Raw genomic sequence first — 18,893 nt, forward strand, 5'->3', positions numbered from 1 at the left:
GCAGCGCTTCCACAGCGCCAGCAACGTGAGCCCGGCCGCGCTGCCGCCCGAGCGCCGCGCCTTGGGCCCGCAGTCCTACCTGGTGGGCCGCGGCGTCTACTCGCCACGCCCTCCCAGCATCAGCGAGAACGTGGTGATGGAGGCGCTGGCGGCCGAGGCGGAGGGCGCGGGGCCGGAGGACGACCTCGTGTTGCCTGACGATGTGGTTCAGTATCTGAAGGCCCGTGCCAGCGGCGCCCTGGAGGAGAGTGGCCCGCAGATCTATCCCGCCGAGAGCTCGGGCTTCACCGGGAACCCCAAGCTGCCCAGCCCGGGGCTGCACAGCCAGCATAAGATGGTGGCAGCGGACTCCAACGTGGGTCCTTCGGCCCCCGTGCTGGGAGACTGCCAGCTGGGCTACCGGGCACCTGCGAGCCAGAACAAAAGCAACATGCCTGTGCAATGGAACGAGGTGAGCTCGGGCACCATGGATGCCCTGGCCAGCCAGATGAAGCCTCCACCCTTCCCACAGGGCAATCTGGTGGTGGTGCCACAGAAACAGGCCCTTGGCCAGTACTCGGGCTTCAGTCAGCAAGGGCTGCAGACTAGCCCAGGGGGGCTGGACAGCGTGCAGCCCCACCTGCAGCCCCACTCTGGGCCCAGGGTGAACTACATGCAGCAGCTTGGACAGCCAGCCCCAGGTGGCCAGTGTCCCCGCTTGACCACTGCAGTGAGCCCCCACTCCAGCTACGGCCAAGCCCACTCCCAGCTGGGCCCCAGCGCCATGGGAGGGGCCCTGAGCCAGTTCTCCCCATCCTGCAGCAACATGGCGGCCAGGCCAGGCCACCTGGGGCTCCCTCATCAAATGGAGGTGGCTCCTGACCCCACCATGATAGGCAACAGCCACAGGGAACTTGGGGTCCCCAGTTCCACCCTGGCCACGGTGCCGCCAGCTTTCCCATCCCAGAACTACCCACAGCAGAGCTACCACCTGGCAGCCCCCGTGAGCCAGGAGGGCTACCACCAGGGCCCCAGCCTTCTACCTTCTCACCAGCCTGGCTTCGTGGATCCCCAGCAGGGCATGATGGGCGCGGCAGCGTCAAGCTTTGGCCTGGTGCAGCCCCAGCCCCCCGCTGAGCCCAGCCTTGCCAGCCGCCATCGTGGGGTGCGTGCTGGCCAGCAGCTGGCCTATGCCAGGACTACTGGCCATGCCATGACTGTTGGGGCGACCAGCCAGGGGGCACCAGAGGCCACGCCCAAGGGAGCGATGGGAACTATGGTGCCGCTGCCCCCACAGCCGCCCCCACAGGACACAGGCGGGGCCCAGGACCACAGCCTGCTCTACTACTATGGCCAGATCCACATGTACGAGCAGAACGGAGGCATGCAGGGCCACGCGGACTGCCCGGCCATGCAGACCCAAGCCTGTGCAGACAGCATGAAGCCTCAGCCCTCGCCGGGGGTCAACCAGGTGTCCAGCACTGTGGACTCCCAGCTCCTGGAAGCCCCTCAGGTTGATTTTGATGCCATCATGGATGACGGAGATCACTCGAGCTTGCTCTCGGGCACCCTGAGTCCCAGCCTCCTCCACAACCTCTCCCAGAACTCCTCCCGCCTCACCACGCCCCGAAACTCCCTGACCCTGCCCGCCATCCCCACGGGCGTCAGCAACATGGCTGTGGGAGACATGAGCTCCATGCTCACCAGCCTGGCCGAGGAGAGCAAATTCCTGAACATGATGACCTAAGCCCCAGGCCCCTGCTGCCGAGCGGACCCGGAGGAGCCACTTCCCAGAGCCGGGCTGCAGGGGGGTGGTTGTCTCTTTCGTGTTTTTCCAAAAAAGTATTAAATAGGTCCGGGGGATTTTTGCTAATGGCTGGCTCGGCCCGCAGCTGCTTTAAGGGAAGTCTCACATGCAGCCTTTCTGGTCTCTCTGAGTTATTTTTTCAGAACGCTGAAAAAAGCCTCAATAAGAAACGAAGGTAGAAATGAACGACTCATTTACACAGTGCTTTCCGGCCTTTGGTGTTTTTACTCTATTCTGGCTCCTTCGCCTCCGTCATTGGGCTAATGAAGGATTATACTGGCCAAGGGCTTTCCAAGTACACAGGGAAAGAGGAGAGGGCAGCCACACAGACTTTGAATCTGATAGCCATACGGGATATCCTGCTGCAGGAAGATTAGCTTCTCGTTCCAGTACCCGCAAGGGCAAGGAATTCCTGGCCCACCAGAATTCTTCTAGGAAGCTTAATTCTTGAGGCCTCTAACATCTCTTGCCACAAAATGGATTCTACCTGAGTGATTCAGAAGCACATCCTGATTCCAGGGTTGGTAGAGCTGGTGCCTCTATCCCATAAAGCCGCGTTTGGGACCCACAGACTGTCCAAGTGTATCCAAATGAGTAAAGTATCAGAATAAAGTATTACCAGAAAAAGCAAAGGGAAAAACTGTAATACTCTCGGGGCAAGCCCAGAAGCAACCCTGGCTTCCCCAGCCCGTGTTTACAGTGTTCATGCGTGTAGAATGTAGCCCTTCCTGAAAAGAACGCTCGTTTCTAAATACCTCGGGGCCGCTGGAGCTGCCGTGGGCCCGGGATGGACAAAGGTGAGCTGACCACCAGTGGTGCCTGGCGAAGGGGCGAGGGTGCATCCAGGGCCCAGCAGGAAGAGGAAGTCGCATGTTTACCAAACCCTCTGTTCTCCAATGCACTATCTGCCCACTTGACCGTGGAGAACTCCGGGGCTGATCGCAGCCCCTCTGCCCAGGCTCCCGATAGTCTGCACCAAGCCATAGAGTGCAGTCCCCGGAACCTTGTGGACTCCCTGCCTTCTGTTCCCGCCCCCCCGTCCATTTGGCTGAGAATGTTGACGTGCATGGTGTTTTGTGGGGGGGTGGGGGGAGTGAGTGGGGTTCGTTCTCAGGACTCTGAAGGACCGTCACTGGATTTTCCTGTTCAGTATGACCAAGTCCCACCCGGAAATGGAATTTGGATCTCGGCTTCAAGGGGTGCATTGATGAATACCCCACCCAGTACGCATACACTCCCCCAAACCTTTCCGTGTGGAATTTGGGGCAACCTTGCTAAGCCAGCTGCGCCTGGATGGGCTTGATTCTGACTGTGACCCTGGCTTCAACCAAGGACTCCCTGGACAGGGCCAACACCTTCTCACTTGCCCCCCACGTCCCAGAGCATCAGACTCTGTTGTGGGCCAAAGCCAAGGCCGGCTCTGTGTGTGCAGCCCTTGGACTTCTCCAGGGGCCTGGGGCTCGCGGGGGTGTTCATTGACATCCGGACATGGAATTTTGCTAGCCATTCGCAACCTGTATATATTCTGTACAAAAGACATCATTCCTGAGAATTCTGTAGGCGAACGACCCAGCCAAATTTATATCTCCGAAAAACATTTTTAGCTTTTTCTACATGCTATGAATTGAGATGACATGCTCAATTTGTAAATAAGTCTTTTTTGTACATTAAAAAAAGTAATTTTTTCATAATTTATTTCGTCTGCCTGCTTCTTCGTCGACAGTAGTTAATGAGAACCTGGGCAGTAAATTCAGTGCGTTTAAACGGAAATTGGGCTGTATTTTTTCTTAACAGTGTCAAAATGTTGAACGCTCAGGCATTTACTGGCTATTTGTTGTCTTTGGGGGCAGGGGAGGATTCTGCAGGGAAGATCTGGCCGTTCTTCCACTGAACTGGCTTCAACATCTAAGTTGCCTTGTTGAGAACCAGGCCTGCTAGCTCCGGGTGGCAGCCCAAGCCCCCATGTCCCAGATCCCTCTTTGATGGGCAGTCTGGTGGAGCTCATCGGAGTGAGGGTGGGGTTGGGCATGAGAAGGTCCCCAGGGCAAGGCAGGCCTTGCCTTCTGGTGCAAGCGGGAAGAGGGGTTAGGGCAAGCAGTGGGGCCGCGAGCGTGCCCAGCAGCCGGCCTGGCGTCAAGGGGCCTTGGTGAGCAGCCAGAAGCAGGGGCTCTGAGCGTAGGTGCTATGCTGGCAAGTGGCTAGAAGGCCCCAGGTCCAGTGAGCCTGCAACAGCCGTTAGCAGACACCCAGCCTCTGCGGCAAACCTCAGGGCCACCAGTGACTGGGGCCCGGTGGCCCGGCGAAGACCAAACCCAGGGCACTGTCAGCGGAACAGGCCTCAGTAAATCAAGAATGTGACTGTAATGCCCTTTCCTGAAAAGAATAGGAATTAGAATATCCTAGGAGTCCATGGGTGGTGCAAACAGTTAACGCGCTCAGGAGGAAAAGGTCGGAGGGTCAACTCCACCCAGAGGCACCTTGGAAGAAAGACCTGGGGATGTGCTTTTGAAAAATTGGCGTTGAAAAGGGAAAACCCATCCCAAACTCATAGACTTCAAACAATTGTTGTGTATTCTAACAGATCTATGGGTAGGCAGGGATCAGGCCCTGGAACTGGGACAGAAGAACAGGGAGGGGAGGGCACAGGACGGGGCCCCTTCTGTATAGAGCCTGCACGCTGGGCTTCTGAACGCCCAGGCTGGGCCCCTTAGCACCACCCTCTGCATGAGGAAAACCTGGCACACAGTTTGTTGGGCAGTCTGGAAGCCATTAGCCACATGGGACCTTACCGTTGCTTGGCAGGCATTTGGCTGAAAACTAACTCCGTGGATGCAACCAAGTGGGCTGAAGTGGGGTATTGTGGTCAGATGGGTATGGGAATCCCCCAAGGAAAAGGAAATGAGCAGGGTTCCTTTATGCAGGGCGTCCCAGAGTCTCCTGTGTGTGTCGGGGGACCACCTGCTTCCTGGCCTCACGCTTCCAGATGGAGAGACTAGCCAGAGTCCCAGTGCTGGCCCCTCGCTCACTCGGGGAACTGAGAACGCCTACAGCCCTTTCCTCCCGCTCTCACAGCCTGCCTTCAGGGCTCACGCCTTTGGGCTTCTCCACGGGTTAAGTCCACTGAAGCAGTCCTGCCCTGTGTTTTTTGTTGGTTTGTTTTTTTGGTGGGAGGCAGGGATGGCAAAGTCGCTCAGCGCTCCCTGAGACTAGGTGAGTGAATCTCCCAACCAAGTATTAACATCCATCACAGCAGTTCAACTGTGGCCACCATCGTGCGTATAACAAAATACACTAGACCTCAGCACCGTGGAGCAATAAACATTTTATTTAGCTTACAAATCTGGACCAACTGAAGGTTGACTGATCCGGGCCCGGCTCGGCCGTGCGATGTCTGGGTCAGCTGGGTGCACTGCTGTGTCTGCGGCTCAGCTGGGGGTCAGCTAATCTAGGTGGGTTGGCTGGGGAGGCTTGGGCTCTGCTCCACGTGCTGCTCACCTCCTCCCGGGCATTGTGTTACGGCGATGGCTGAAGCCCAGAGGTCAGGCAGAAACAGGTGAAGCGTCTTTAGGCAGCTGCTCGGAACCAGTTGACATCACTTTTGCCTTATTCTACTGGCCAACGAAAGTCACATGGCCAGGCTCATCATCAGTGATGTGGGGAAGTATCCTCCTTCCGAGGAAGTGACAGGAAGGAAGTGAACCGTGCTGAGCAATGGCAAGGTCTACCGGAGTCCACACTGCAGAGACAGTTATTCATGCCTCTCCCGCACGTACACTGTCCTCCCCAAGAACCCTAGTCTCATTCGATCAGACTTCAGCTCAGAGTCCAGGATTATGTGGTTGTCATCCGTTCTGGATGTGGCTCTCCTTGATTCAGAGACTTAGGAACTGAAAAGACAGGTTATCTGCCCCCACCACACATATACACACCCTCCCTTTGGTGGTGGAGCAGGGCTGGGAGAGCTGTGGTTAACATGTCATTGGTCCACAGCATCGGAAACCCTGCCGGGCAGAAAGTTAGGAGACCAGGGTCCTTTTATGTTTCCAACAGTCTCAATCCCTTTTAGCCCAGACCAGCCTCTTCACGCTCCAGAAGCCATACTGGCAATTCCTTTGGCGATATGCCTCTGTTTACACTGGTCACCTACACATCAGGCACTTAGTACCCGCCACGCCCGACGGTCTCCAGGCGTCCTGTTGTCCTGCGGAAAGACTATTCTACAAACAATCACCATGGGGTCGACTCTGACTCATGGCAACCCTATGTGTGTCAGAGAACAACTGTGCTCTCTAGGGTTTTTTTAGTGCTGATTTTTCAAAAGTAGATCACCGGGTCTTTCTTCCAAGTGCCTCTGGGTGGAATTAAGCCTCCAAGGTTTCCGTTAGCAGCTGAGCGCGTTAACTGTTTGCACCACCCGGGAACTCCTAGGATATTCTAATCCCTTTATTCTTTTCAGGAAAGGGCAACTACCGCCACATCCTTAATTTACTCTGGGGCTGAGTTCCATGGGCAGCGCCCTGGATTTGGTCTTTGCCACAGGCCAAATCCTCATTTGAGGCCCTAGTGGCTGGAGAGACTAAATTCTGTACACTGCCAGTTCTTTTCTGAACTCATCCCTTACGCGTAGCACCTTACCACGTGCAGCTCAAAGACGCTCATGCTTAGAATATTCTGCCCGCCAACCATCTTGCCCAAGTCAACGAATTCATGAGGTCCATTTTCTTCCTCTCAAATTACCACAGGCTGAATGGGAACATACCACAGCTACTGGTGACAGGGAACTGTCATAAGAGGCACGGTGTCAAGCATTTTACATTTATTGGGGCAGGTTATCTATCACCCCAAACGTGCCAGGGAAAAGCCATCCCAAACCCCTAGACTTAAACAATCGTTCTTTATTCTCACAGATCTATGGGTAGGCAGGGATCTGCTGGTTTGTGCCAGGCATGGCTAGGTGGCCCTGTTCCACATGTGGTCATTCTGGGACCCAGACTAAAGGGGCAGCAGTTACCCAGGGCAGATGGCAGAAGCTCAAGAGGGCAAGTGGGAATTCACAAGGCCCCTTAAGGCCTAGTCTCAGAACTGGCACACTGCCAATTCCTTTCCACGCCACTGGCCCAAGCAAGTGACATGGTCAAACCCAGAATCAAAGCAGGCGAGTACAGTCTGTCCCCCAGGAGGCCATGGCCAGGGCACGCATGCCAACGGCTCTGTCCGCCACCATGGAGCATATTTTGCAGGAGGCTCTGCCATGGGCAAGTTACATTAATTAAATCCTGTAGTCCTCACAACGACCCTACAAGAGAGTTACTGTTATAGCTAGTTAAGTAGCTTATCCAAGTTACATTGTCTCTAAGTGACAGGTGGGATTCAAATACAAGCAGCCCAGCTCCAGAGCAAGAGCCCAGAGCCCAGAGCGGCATCCTGATGAGACAGTGCTGAGCATGATGGTCACAGCCACTGTCTTTGTGGAATGAGCACCTTCCTGATGAGTGGGGACTCTGGAATCAATCAGATGATTGCACAAAGAAGAAAATTAAACTCTAAGGGCAATGAAGGATAAGTAGATGAAGAAGAGGTTCCTGATGGCTGGGAGACAATGTAATAGGCAGATGTGACCGAATCAGAGCGGTTGGGATAGATTTCTCTGAGAAAGTGGTGCCTGAGGGATAACCATGCAAAAAAGGGCAAGGAAAGGTAATCCAGGCAAAGGGAAGAGCATGTGTCGAGACCCTACGGTAAGAGAGTGCAGGAAACAAGTGAGCTAGTGAAGGGAAGCTGCTGTGGCTGGCAAGGCTGGAGGGCACAGTGAGAGAGGAGGAGGGAAGGGTAAGGAGGAAGGTCAATTGCATGAGGCCTGACAGGCCAGGGTAGAACTTCCTAGTGCTCCTAGGGGCATCAGAAAGCATCAAAGAGGTTTTAGCAAGGAAATGGCATGCCAAGACTTGCGTGCTGGAAAGCTCTGTCTAGCTGCAGGATGAGCAAGGGAATAGCAAGAGTCCCAAGGGGGACGGGGGTGGAAATGGACCCAGCATGGTGGATGGACCTAAGAGCTGCTCAGGAGGGGAAATGAGTAGGGCTTGGCTATGGGTCCATGGGAGAGTGAGAGGGAGGGAGGGTTAAGGAGCACTCCTAGAGTTCTGATTCACCAGGCCAGGCCCATTCCCTGAGATGGGGTGCATTGGATGAGGGCCACTGTGACTGGGCGGGGAGGAGAAGGGGCAGGGCGGGGGCATCATGAGTTCAGTTTTGCACACGTGGAATTTGATGTGCATTAGACATCCAATAGGAGAAGCCTAAGAGGTGTAAGGATTTATGGGTCTGGAGCTCAGAGGAGAGTCCGGGGCCACTGCTGCCAATTTGAGTCACCTTCAAGGAGATGAGGTCACCTGGGGCAAAGTGCAGCCTCAGAGAGGAGGAGGCCTGGTAATGGGTCTTAAGCAATTCCAATCATCAAGGGCCAGAAGGAAGAGGGTGTGGCTGCCAGGGAATCTGAGCAGGAATGGCAGAGAAGGGGGAGAAGCCCAAAGGTGGGTCTGCTGCCCAAGCTGGGGAGAGAACGCTTCAGGGGAGCAACAACGCGTGTTCCTGCTCCCCATGACAGTGAGGACCTGGGAGTCATCCCGGGCCCTTTTCTTCCTCTCACACCCCATAGCCAATGTGCCAGGAAACCCTTTTGGCTCTAACTTCAGAGACTAGAATTTGATCACTTTTCACTACAACTCCCCTTGCCCCATCCCCATGGTATGCAGGAGCCAGTTCATAGCTAATAAGAAAATTCCTAGCTGGTTGTTAACAATTGACATCTTGAAATCGGCCATGGTGGGAGCATTTTCACCAGGGAGATGATCAAATCAGGGCTTTCTGTCCCCCTCTGAGAGAGTAGTTTACCAACACTCCCCTCCACTGGGCCATCCCTGTCTTATCTCAAGCTTCCTTACTAGTCTACCTGCTCTCACCCTTGTCTCCTACAGTCTGGTCTCAATTCACCAATCAGAGCAGCCCTTTAATATCAGTTCACCCTCTGCTTAACGCCTTCCCCTGTGCCCCCATCACCAGCATAAGCTCTATGGCTCACAGCCCTCCCAAGCCTCACTGCCTTTCCTCCCCACTCATGGCTCAATTTAGCCACCCTGTATGGGTGCACTCTTGCCTCAGGGCCTTTTCACACTGGCTGCCCCCACTGCCCAGAAAGCTCTTCACACAAAACATGCCTCACCTCCTCAGGTCTGTGCTCTGTTGTTACCTTCTCAATGAGGTTCATCCTGAATGCCCTATTTAAAACTATAAGACACTCCCCACCTCGCCCTCGCCTCCTTGCCTGCCATTATTTTTTTCCTATAGCACAGATGACGTTCAGACACACTGTACTTTCCATTCACTGAATGAGCTCATCCGTGACAGGAGCAGGGGCCGCTCAGTGCAGGGTGAGGAGAGTGGAAAGTGGGAAATGAGGGAAGTAATAGAGGCAGCTCTTTAAGAAGTTTGCCAGCAAAGAGGAAAGGGAAAGAGAAAACAATAGCTGGAGAGGTTTGCTTGGTGATTTTTTTTCAACAGTTGCTGAGAGGAATCCAGTTGAGAAACAGAGACCACAAAGACAAGGGGGGCTGGTGGGGATAACCAGAGGGCATGGTTATGTGAAGGTGGGGGGTGTTGGACAGTAAGGGGAGGAAGGTTGGCCTTAGTCAACAAGCAGACACTATAACCAGGGGAAAGGAAACAGCAGAGGGGTGGAGGAACATAGGCTGGTAGGTTTGGCAAAGGGAGGAAAAGAGAGCTTCTATCCCTTCTCCTGAGACGAGTGGTGGATCAGTGGTAGAATCCTTGTCTTCCATGAGGGAGAACTCATACACAGCCACCACCCTATCAGTGAAGGCTTGTGTGTTGCTGTGATGCTGAAAGGGTTTCAATGAAGCTTCCAGACTAAGAGAGACTAGGAAGAAAGGTCTGGTGAGCTACTTCTTTAAATCAGCCAATGAAAACCCTATGGATCACAACAGTCTGATCTGCAACTGATCATGGGATGGTGCAGGACCAGGCAGTGTTTAGTTCTGTTGTGTGTTGGGTCATCATGAGTCAGGGGCTGACTCAATGGCATCTAACAACAATCCTTTCCCTTGAAGTAGGAGTTGAGGTGGTTTGCTGGGACAGCGGTGACAGAGGGGGTGATTTGAGGGTCAAGAAGAGTAGAGAAGAAGGCAGAACCAACATGACACTATAGACAGAAGCACTACACTATCCCTCCACAGCAAAGACCCAAAAAACTAAGTAAAACAGAGACAAATGTCAATCTTGGAACCCTAAGTGTCAAACGAAGAGATAAAGAACTCAGGCAAGCACTGAATGGAATAAGACACTGACAGAGATCAGAGAGCGAGGAGAGATACGAAGCGGGGGTCCCTTATCAGCTAATGCAGCATGGACTTGCCATCTCGGACTTCTGTTGGACATCGGTGGACAGGGGGTACAGGAAGGCAGCTTCACGGAGCTCCCAGCAGGAGGCAGAGCATCCGCTGGATATACCCTGCTGCACCATAGCTGAGTGACTGGCCCTACCCATTGGAAAGGAGGTGAAAACTATCATGCCCACAGACGAGTAAACAATAAAGGACACACAGCCCGCCTCCTCAGACATAACTAAATAAAACAAAAAAGCAGGACAAAACAAACAAATCTACAATCAATAAACAAGAAATATAATGTTTCGAAGACAGCAGACAGTATCAAAACATTAAAAAAACAGGACAGGATGGTTCAAGTAGGCATCCAAAATAAAACACCAGATGACTTGCCAGTAGAAGAAAAGGCACTGGAACTACCTGATAGAGAATTCAAATCCCTAATATTCAGAGCTGTCCAAGAGTTGAAGCAAAAAGCATCAAAAATGGGGGAAAAATAGACAAATTCATGGAAAAGGCAGAAAAAAGCATGGAAAATACAGACAAAAAAATGGAACAACTCAGGAAAATAATACAGGAATTAAATGTGAAAATAAATTCACGACTAGAAATCATACAAAAACAACAATCAGAAATCCAAAAGATGAACAACAAGATTTCAGAAATGGGCAGTGTCATAGAAGGGCTGAGGAGCAGGTTTGAAACAATGGAAGACAGGATCAGCAAAATTGAAGATAAATACTTGGATACCACTTTGAGGAAAAGTCAGAAAAAAAGAATGAAGAAAAATGAAGAAACCCTGAGAATGATGTGGGATACAATCAAAAGCAAAAATTTGCAAGTGATCAGAGTTCCAGAACAGGGAGAGAAAATGGAAAACACAGAGAGGATCATTGAAGAGTTGCTGACAGAAAACTTCCCCAATATCATGAAAGATGAAAAGCTGACCATCCAAGAAGCTCAACCAACCACATATAGAATAGACCCAAAAAGAAAATCACCAAGGCATATCATAATCACACTTGCTAAAACCAAAGACAAAGACAGAATTCTGAGAGCAGCTCAAGAAAAACAGAAAGTCACATACAGAGGTGAAACAATAAGACTAAGCTCTGATTACTCGGCAAAAACCATGCAGGCAAGAAGGCAATGGGATGACATATATAAAGCCTTGAAAGAAAAAAAAATGCCAACCAAGAATAATATATCCTGCAAAACTCTCATTCAAATATGATGGTAAAATTAGGACATTTCCAGATAAACAGAACAGAAATTAAGGGAATATGTAAAAACCAATCCAAACTTACAACAATTATTAAACAGAGTCCTTCAGTTTGAGAACAAACAACATCAGACAACAGTCTGAATCTAGGACACAAGATCGCACCAGCCAGATACCAACCTAGGAAATGAACTCTCGAGGACTATCAAACCTAAAAGATTTACAACAGGGAACCAGAGAGGCTAATCTGTAAATGACAACAACGGCAGAACAATAAAAGAGGGAATAAATGGTGTAGGTACAGAACTTTCTAATGGAGAGGAAGGCAAGCTGATACCAAGTAATAATAGACTGGTTCAAACCTAGGAAGATAAGGGTAAATTTCAAGGTAACCACCAAGAAAGTTAACAAACCTACTCATCAAAATAAAGAAGAGAAACAAAGTCTCAGTAAAAACAAAACCTACAACAACAAATGAAAAAAAAAAATCCACAAACAAAAGGAATTCAGCACAGGAGAGTAAGAGGAACAAAGAAAATGTCAGCACCACAAAAAAAAAGCACTACAAAATGACAGTAATAAACTCACACCTATCAATAATTACACTGAAGGTAAATGGCCTAAATGCACCCATAAAGAGACAGAGAGGGACAGAATGAATTAAAAAAACAGGATCCATCAATATTCTGTCTACAAGAAACACACCTTAGAAACAAAGATATAAATTTATTAAAAAATCAAAAGATGGAAAAATATATATTAAGCAAACAGCTGCCAAAGGAGTGGCAATACTAATCTCAGATAAAATAGAATTTAAATAAAATCCACCATAAAAGACAAAGAAGAGCATTATATAATGATTAAAGGGACTATCCATTATGAAGACATAACCATAGTAAATATCTATGCACCCAATGACAGGGCTCCAAAATACATAAACTCTAACAGCACTGAAAAGAGAAATTGACAGTTCCACAATAATAGTAGGAAACTTCAACACACCACTCTCGGTAAAGGACAGAACATCTAGAAAGAAACTCAACAAAGATATAGAAGGTCTAAAGACCCCAGTCAGCCAACTTGAATTCATAGACATATATAGAACACTCTGCCCAACAGCTGCAAAATACACATTCTTTTCCAACACACATGGAACATTCTCCAGAATAGATAACATCTTAGGCCACAAAACAACCTTCAACAAAATCCAAAACACTGAGATAATACAAAGTGTCTTCGCTGATCACAACACTATCCAAGCAGAAATTAATAACAGGGAGAACAAGAGAAAAAAATCAATTACATGGAAACTGAATAACACCTTGCTTAAAAACCATGCAGTAACAGAAGAAATCAAAGATGGAATCCAAAAATTCCTAGAATCAAAAGAGAATGGAAGCACATCATACCAAAACCTTTGGGACACAGCAACAGCAGTGCTCAGAGTTCAAATTATAGCAATAGATACATCAAAAAAGAAAGAGACAAACAAAACATTAGCTACAGAACTCAAACAAATAGAGAACAGCAAAAGAAGCCCACAACCACTAGAAGAAAGGAAATAATAAAGATCAGAGCAGAAATAAAGGAAATAGAGAATAGAAAAACAATAGAAAGAATCAACAAAACCAAAAGTTGGTTCTTTGAAAGGATCAACAAAATCGACAAACCACTGGCCAAACTGACAAAAGAAAAACAGGAGAAGACACAAATAACCCAAATAAGAAATGAAATGGGGGACATTACAACAGACCCAACTGAAATAAAAAGAATCATAACAGAGTACTATGAAAAACTACTCCAACAAATTTGAAAACCTAGAGGAAATAGACAAATTTCTAGAAACACACTACCTACATAAAGTAACACAAACTGAGGTAGAAAATCTGAACAGACCCATAACAAGAAATTGAAAAGGTAATAAAAAAAAACTCCCTACAAAAAAAAGCCCTGGCCCAGATGGCTTCACTGGAGAATTCTACCAAACATTCAAAGAAGAGCTTACACCAGTGCTACTCAAAGTATTTCAGAACATAGAAAAGGAAGTGACACTTCTGAATTCATTCTATGAAGCCAGCATAACCCTGATACCAAAACCAGGCAAAGACACCACAAAAAAAGAAAATTACAGACCAATATCTCTCATGAAAGTAGATGCAAAAATTCTCAACAAAATTCTAGTCAGTAGAATTCAGCATCATATCAAAAAAATAACACACCACCACCAAGTAGGATTCATACCAGGTATACAAGGATGGTTCAACATTAGAAAATCAATCAACATAATCCACAACAGAAATAGAAGAAAAAAAAAAGAATCACATGATCATCTCAATCGACACAGAAAAGGCATTCCACAAAGTCCAACACCCATCTTTGATAAAAACTCTCAATAAAATAGGTATAAAAGGGAAATTCCTCAACATAATAAAGGTCATGTATATAAAACTAACAGCCAACATAACTCTTAATGGAGAGGTGGAAAACATTCCCCCTGAGAGCAGGAACAAGACAAGGATGCCCTTTATCACCACTCCTATTTAACATTGTGCTGGAAGTCCTAGCTAGAGCAATAAGGCAAGAAAAAGAAATAAAGGGCATCCAAATTGGTAAGGAAGAAGTTAAACTGTCCCTACTTGTGGATGATATGATACTATACATAGAAAATCCAAAAGACTCCACAAGAAAACTGCTGGAACTAACAGAAAAATTCAGCAGAGTAGCAGGATACAAGAAAAACATACAAAAATCAGTTGGATTCCTATATACCAATAAAAAGAACGACAAAAAGGAAATCAATACCATTTATAATAGCCTCTAAAAAAATGAACTATTTAGGAATAAATCTAACTTGGGATGTAAAATACCTATACAAAGAAAACTACAGAACACTACTGCAGGAAACCAAAAGAGAGCTACATAAATGGAAAAACACACCATGCTCACGGATAGGTAGACTCAACATTGCAACAATGACAATCCTATCCAAAGCAATCTACAAATACAGTGCAATCCTGATCCAAATACCAACAACATCCTTTAAAGAGATGGAAAAACTAATCATTAACTTTATATGGAAAGGGAAGAAGCCCCGGATAAGTAAAGCTCTATTAAAGAAGAAGAATAAAGTAGGAGGACTCAGACTACCTGACCTTAGAACCTACTATACAGCTACGATACTGGTACAATGCCTGATACAATGACCAATGCAACAGAATTGAGAACCCAGACGTAAATCCATCCACCTACAGTCACCTGATCTTCTACAAGGGCCCAATGTCCATCAAATGGGGAAAAGACAGTCTTTTTAACAAATGGTGCTAGCGAAGCTGGATGTCCATCTGAAAAAAAAAAAAATGAAACAGGACCCATACCTCACACTATACACAAAAACTAATTCAAATGGATCAAAGACCTAAATATAAAACTGAAAACTATAAAGATCAGAGAAGAAAAAATAGTATCAACGCTAGAGGCCTTAATACACGGCATTAACAGGATACAAACCATAACCAACAACACACAAACTCCAGCAGGTAAGCTAGATAACTGGGATTTTCTAAAAATTAAATACTTATGCTCATCAAAAGACTTCACCAAAAGAGTAAAAAGAGAACCTACAGACTGGGAAAAAAATTTTTGGCTATAACAAATCCAAGAAAGTTCTAGTCTCTGAAATCTACAGGAAAATCCAACACCTCTACAACAAAAAGACAAATAATCCAATTAAAAAGTAGGCAGAGGATGAATAGAACCAAACACTTAGAAGGACAGAGTAGCAGGGGCAGGGGTCTGGGGACCATGGTTTCAGGGGACATCTAGGTCAATTGGCATAACAACGTTTATTAAGAAAATATTCTGCATCCCACTTAGGTGAGTGGCGTCTGGGGTCTTAAAAGCTAATGCGCAGCCATGTAAGATGCATCAATTGGTCCCAACCCACCAGGAGCAAAGGAGAATGAAGAACTCCAAAGACACAAGGAAAATATTAGCCCAAGAGACAGAAAGGGCCACAAAAACCAGAGACTCCATCAGCCTGAGACCAGAAGAACTAGATGGTGCCCGGCTACCACCAATGACTGCCCTGAAAAGCAACACAACAGAAAGTTCCTGACGGAGCAGGAGAAAAGTAGAATGTAGAACTCAAATTCTAGTAAAAAAGTTACATTTAATGGTTTGACTGAGACTAGAGGGACCCGGGAAGCCATGGCCCCCAGATTCTCTGTTAGCCCAAAACTAAAACCATTCCCAAGGCCAACTCTTCAGACAAAGATTAGACTGGACTATGGGACATAAAATGATACTCATGAAGAGTGTGCTTCTTAGCTCAAGTAGACACATGAGACTAAATGGGCAGCTCCTGTCCGGAGGTGAGATGGAAAGGCAGAGAGGGCCAGGATCTGGTTGAATGGACATGGGAAGTCTGGGGTGGAAAGGAGGAGTGTGCTGCCACAGTATGGGAAGAGCAACTAGGGTTATATAACAACGTGTGTATAAATTTTTGTATGAGAGACTAACTTGAATTGTAAACTTTTCACTTAAAGCACAATAAAAAAAAGGGAAAAAGTGGGCAAAAGAGATGAACAGGTACTTCACCACAGAAGACATTCAAGCGGCCAACAGATACATGAGGAAATGCTCATGATCACTAGCCATTAGAGAAATGCAAATCAAAACCACAGTGAGATACCATCTCAACCCAGCCTTACTGGCACAAATGAAAAAAAGAAAATAACATATGTTAGAGAGGCTTCAGGGAGTTTGGAAGGGCACTGCTGGTGGGAATGCAAAATGGTACAATCATTTTGGAAAACGATATGGTGCGTCCTTAGAAAGCTAGAAATAGAAATCCCATATGATCTAGCAATCCGACTGCTAGGAATACATCCTAGAAAAATAAGAGCCATCACACAAGAAAAATAAAAGAAGAGTGGAGAAGGTTTGGGATAGTCAGTCCTTGAGGAGTGAGTTGTCCAGAGAAATCCTGAGGACCGTTGGAGGATGGTGATCACCCACTGATGGGGGAACATTCTGCCCCCATGAAGTTTTGTTCCAGCCAACTGTGCTGTTCAGGGGTTTGGAGAGAGAATGCTAAGCAGACTTCATCCCCCCTGACGGGGACTTAGAGCGGGTAGCAGCGGGGCTAAGGGGAGGGGAGTTTGGGGTAGCAATGAGCCTCAGACGCACACCATGGGAAGATCCCAAGGAGTCAAAGACACCTTTTCCCTCTCACTGGATTCCGGGGCTTTGGGGGCAGTATGATTTCCTTGAGCTTGCCCTACCTTGCCTGTTCCAGGGAGCTGCCTCTCTCCCTGAAAGCAATTGCCCCGGGGTTATGTCTAAATGTAAGGCATTACAAGCTGAGGGAGGACCCGTTAGGTTCCCCGCGTGGCCTCGAGGTGCAGTTGTGGGGAGCATAGGTAATTCCCGAAGGCCCTTTATTGCCTGGCTCGGTGGGAGCAACACCCGCCAGCCTTTACGAGCTGGCAGCGCAGCCTCCACGGGCAGACCCGCTGTAAATAAGGGCTGTGTTTTATATTATGGGCAGGATGATTTATGGGCCATCCCAGCACTCTGCAGACAGCCGTTTGGCCAGGAAGGAAAATGACCTAACACTTAAGAAATTTAGAAGCCAGAAGACAGCATGTGTGTTTTCCTGCACACACACACACAGATGTGGCTGTGTCCTCTGTGCTCACTCCACTCCGTCTGCCTGACTAACCAGGTTTTGGAAACCAGGAGCGGTGCCGTTAAATACATTGGCTGTGAAAGTGAAATGAAATAAAATGACTTGTTTCTCTCTGGATATGGCCTCTGCATCACAGGAGGACAATGAGGGTTTTTTGGGGGGAAGGTGGGTGACAGGGATAGGGGTCAGCTCCTCTCCAATCAACCTGGATGCCTTTCTCCAGGACTAGGTCTAGCTCTCAACAGAGCATACGATGAGGTCTCCTGTCTCAGTTACCGAGTACTGCCATAACAAAAAATACCACAAGTGGGTGGCTTTGAAGAAGAGAAATTTACTTTCTCACAGTTCAGGAGGCTAGAATTTTTCGTTTCTGGCCTTGTGGATGCATTTGGCTCCTTCATCTGTTGTCCTCTTTCCCCTGCGTGTGTATGTCTGTGTCTGTTCTGTTCTTTTCATAACTCAGAAGTGATGAGGTTTGGGATCCACCCTTCTCTGGTATGAGCTGATTAACATAACAGAAGAAAACCTCTCTTTCCAAACAGGGTCACATCCACAGGTACAGGAGTTCAACACATATATTTGGGAGGCACAGGTCAATCCATAACATCTTCCATGAGGGAATTTTACTGAAATGTCTATTGTAGGTCTATCTTCTCACTAGGCTGTGAGCTCCTGGAAAGCAGCGTCATGTATTATTTGACTTTGCATTCCTAGTTCCTATAATTGCATCTGGCACACAGTAGGGACTTAGCCCATGGGTGTTGAATTAATGCTTGAATAAATGAGTGTTATCTACCTGGATCTTTGATGGTAAGACCTCGTCTCGCATACTTTGGACATGTTATCAGGAGGGACCAGTCCCTGGAGAAGGACATCATGCTTGGTAAAGCAGAAGGTGAGTGAAAAAGAGGAAGACCCTCAACAAGATGGATTGACACAGTGGCTGCAACAATGGGCTTAAACATAGCAACGATTGTGAGGATGGTGCAGGACTGGACAGTGTTTCGTTCTGTTGTATACGGGGTCACTATGAGTTGGAACCAACTGGACGGCACCCAACAACAACAATCTACCTGGGCAATAAGTGGTCTGTAGGAGTCTTTCTCCCCATTCGACAGTGAGTCTTTTGCTGACAGTACCCTGTCTTAGTCAGCACAGGACCTGACATGTTGTAGGCACTCAGAAATGTGTATTTGACTCTGATGGATTGAACAAGGCAGAAAAATGTGGGTCTTTGATCTTCATCAGTAAGCGCTTCAAGTCCTCTTCACTTTCAGCAAGCAAGATTGTATCATCTGCATATCACAGGTTGTTTAATGAGTCTTCCTCCAATCCTGATGCCACGTTCTTCTTCATATAGTCCAGCTTCTTGGATTATTTGCTGAGCATACGGATTGAATAAGTGTGGTGAAAGGATACAACCCTGGACACACCTTTCCCGATTTTAAACCATGTGGTATCCCCTTGTTCTGTTTGAACAACTGCCTCTTGGTCTATGTATAGGTTCCTTATGAGCACAATTTAGTTTCTCTGTAATTCACATTCTTTGCAAGATTATCCATAATTTGTTACAGTCCAAAAGAATTGAAAGCAGGAACTCAAATAGATACTTGTCCACCTATGTTCATTGCAGCACTATTCACAATAGCCAAAAGGTGGACACACTCAAGTGTCTGTCAGTGGGTGAATGGATGAACAAATATGGTTTATACATGCAATGGCATATTATACACCCGTAAAAAGGAATTGAGTTCTGATTCATGCTACAGCATGGATGAACCTTGAAGACATTAGGCT

General features: G+C 47.7%; 1 protein-coding gene across 1 annotated transcript in view; it reads left to right on the forward strand.

Moving 5' to 3' along the window:
• Window positions 1-1,726, forward strand: part of GLI2 (GLI family zinc finger 2) — a 239,450-nt gene extending 237,724 nt beyond the window's left edge. The window contains 1 exon segment of the mRNA XM_004388015.1: window positions 5-1,726. Coding sequence (XP_004388072.1) covers window positions 5-1,726 — 1,722 coding nt within the window.
• The last annotated feature ends 17,167 nt before the right edge of the window (window positions 1,727-18,893 follow it).

This window comes from Trichechus manatus, unplaced genomic scaffold (genome assembly GCF_000243295.1).
Source record: "Trichechus manatus latirostris isolate Lorelei unplaced genomic scaffold, TriManLat1.0 scaffold00203, whole genome shotgun sequence".
NCBI classification, from domain to species: Eukaryota; Metazoa; Chordata; class Mammalia; order Sirenia; family Trichechidae; genus Trichechus; species Trichechus manatus.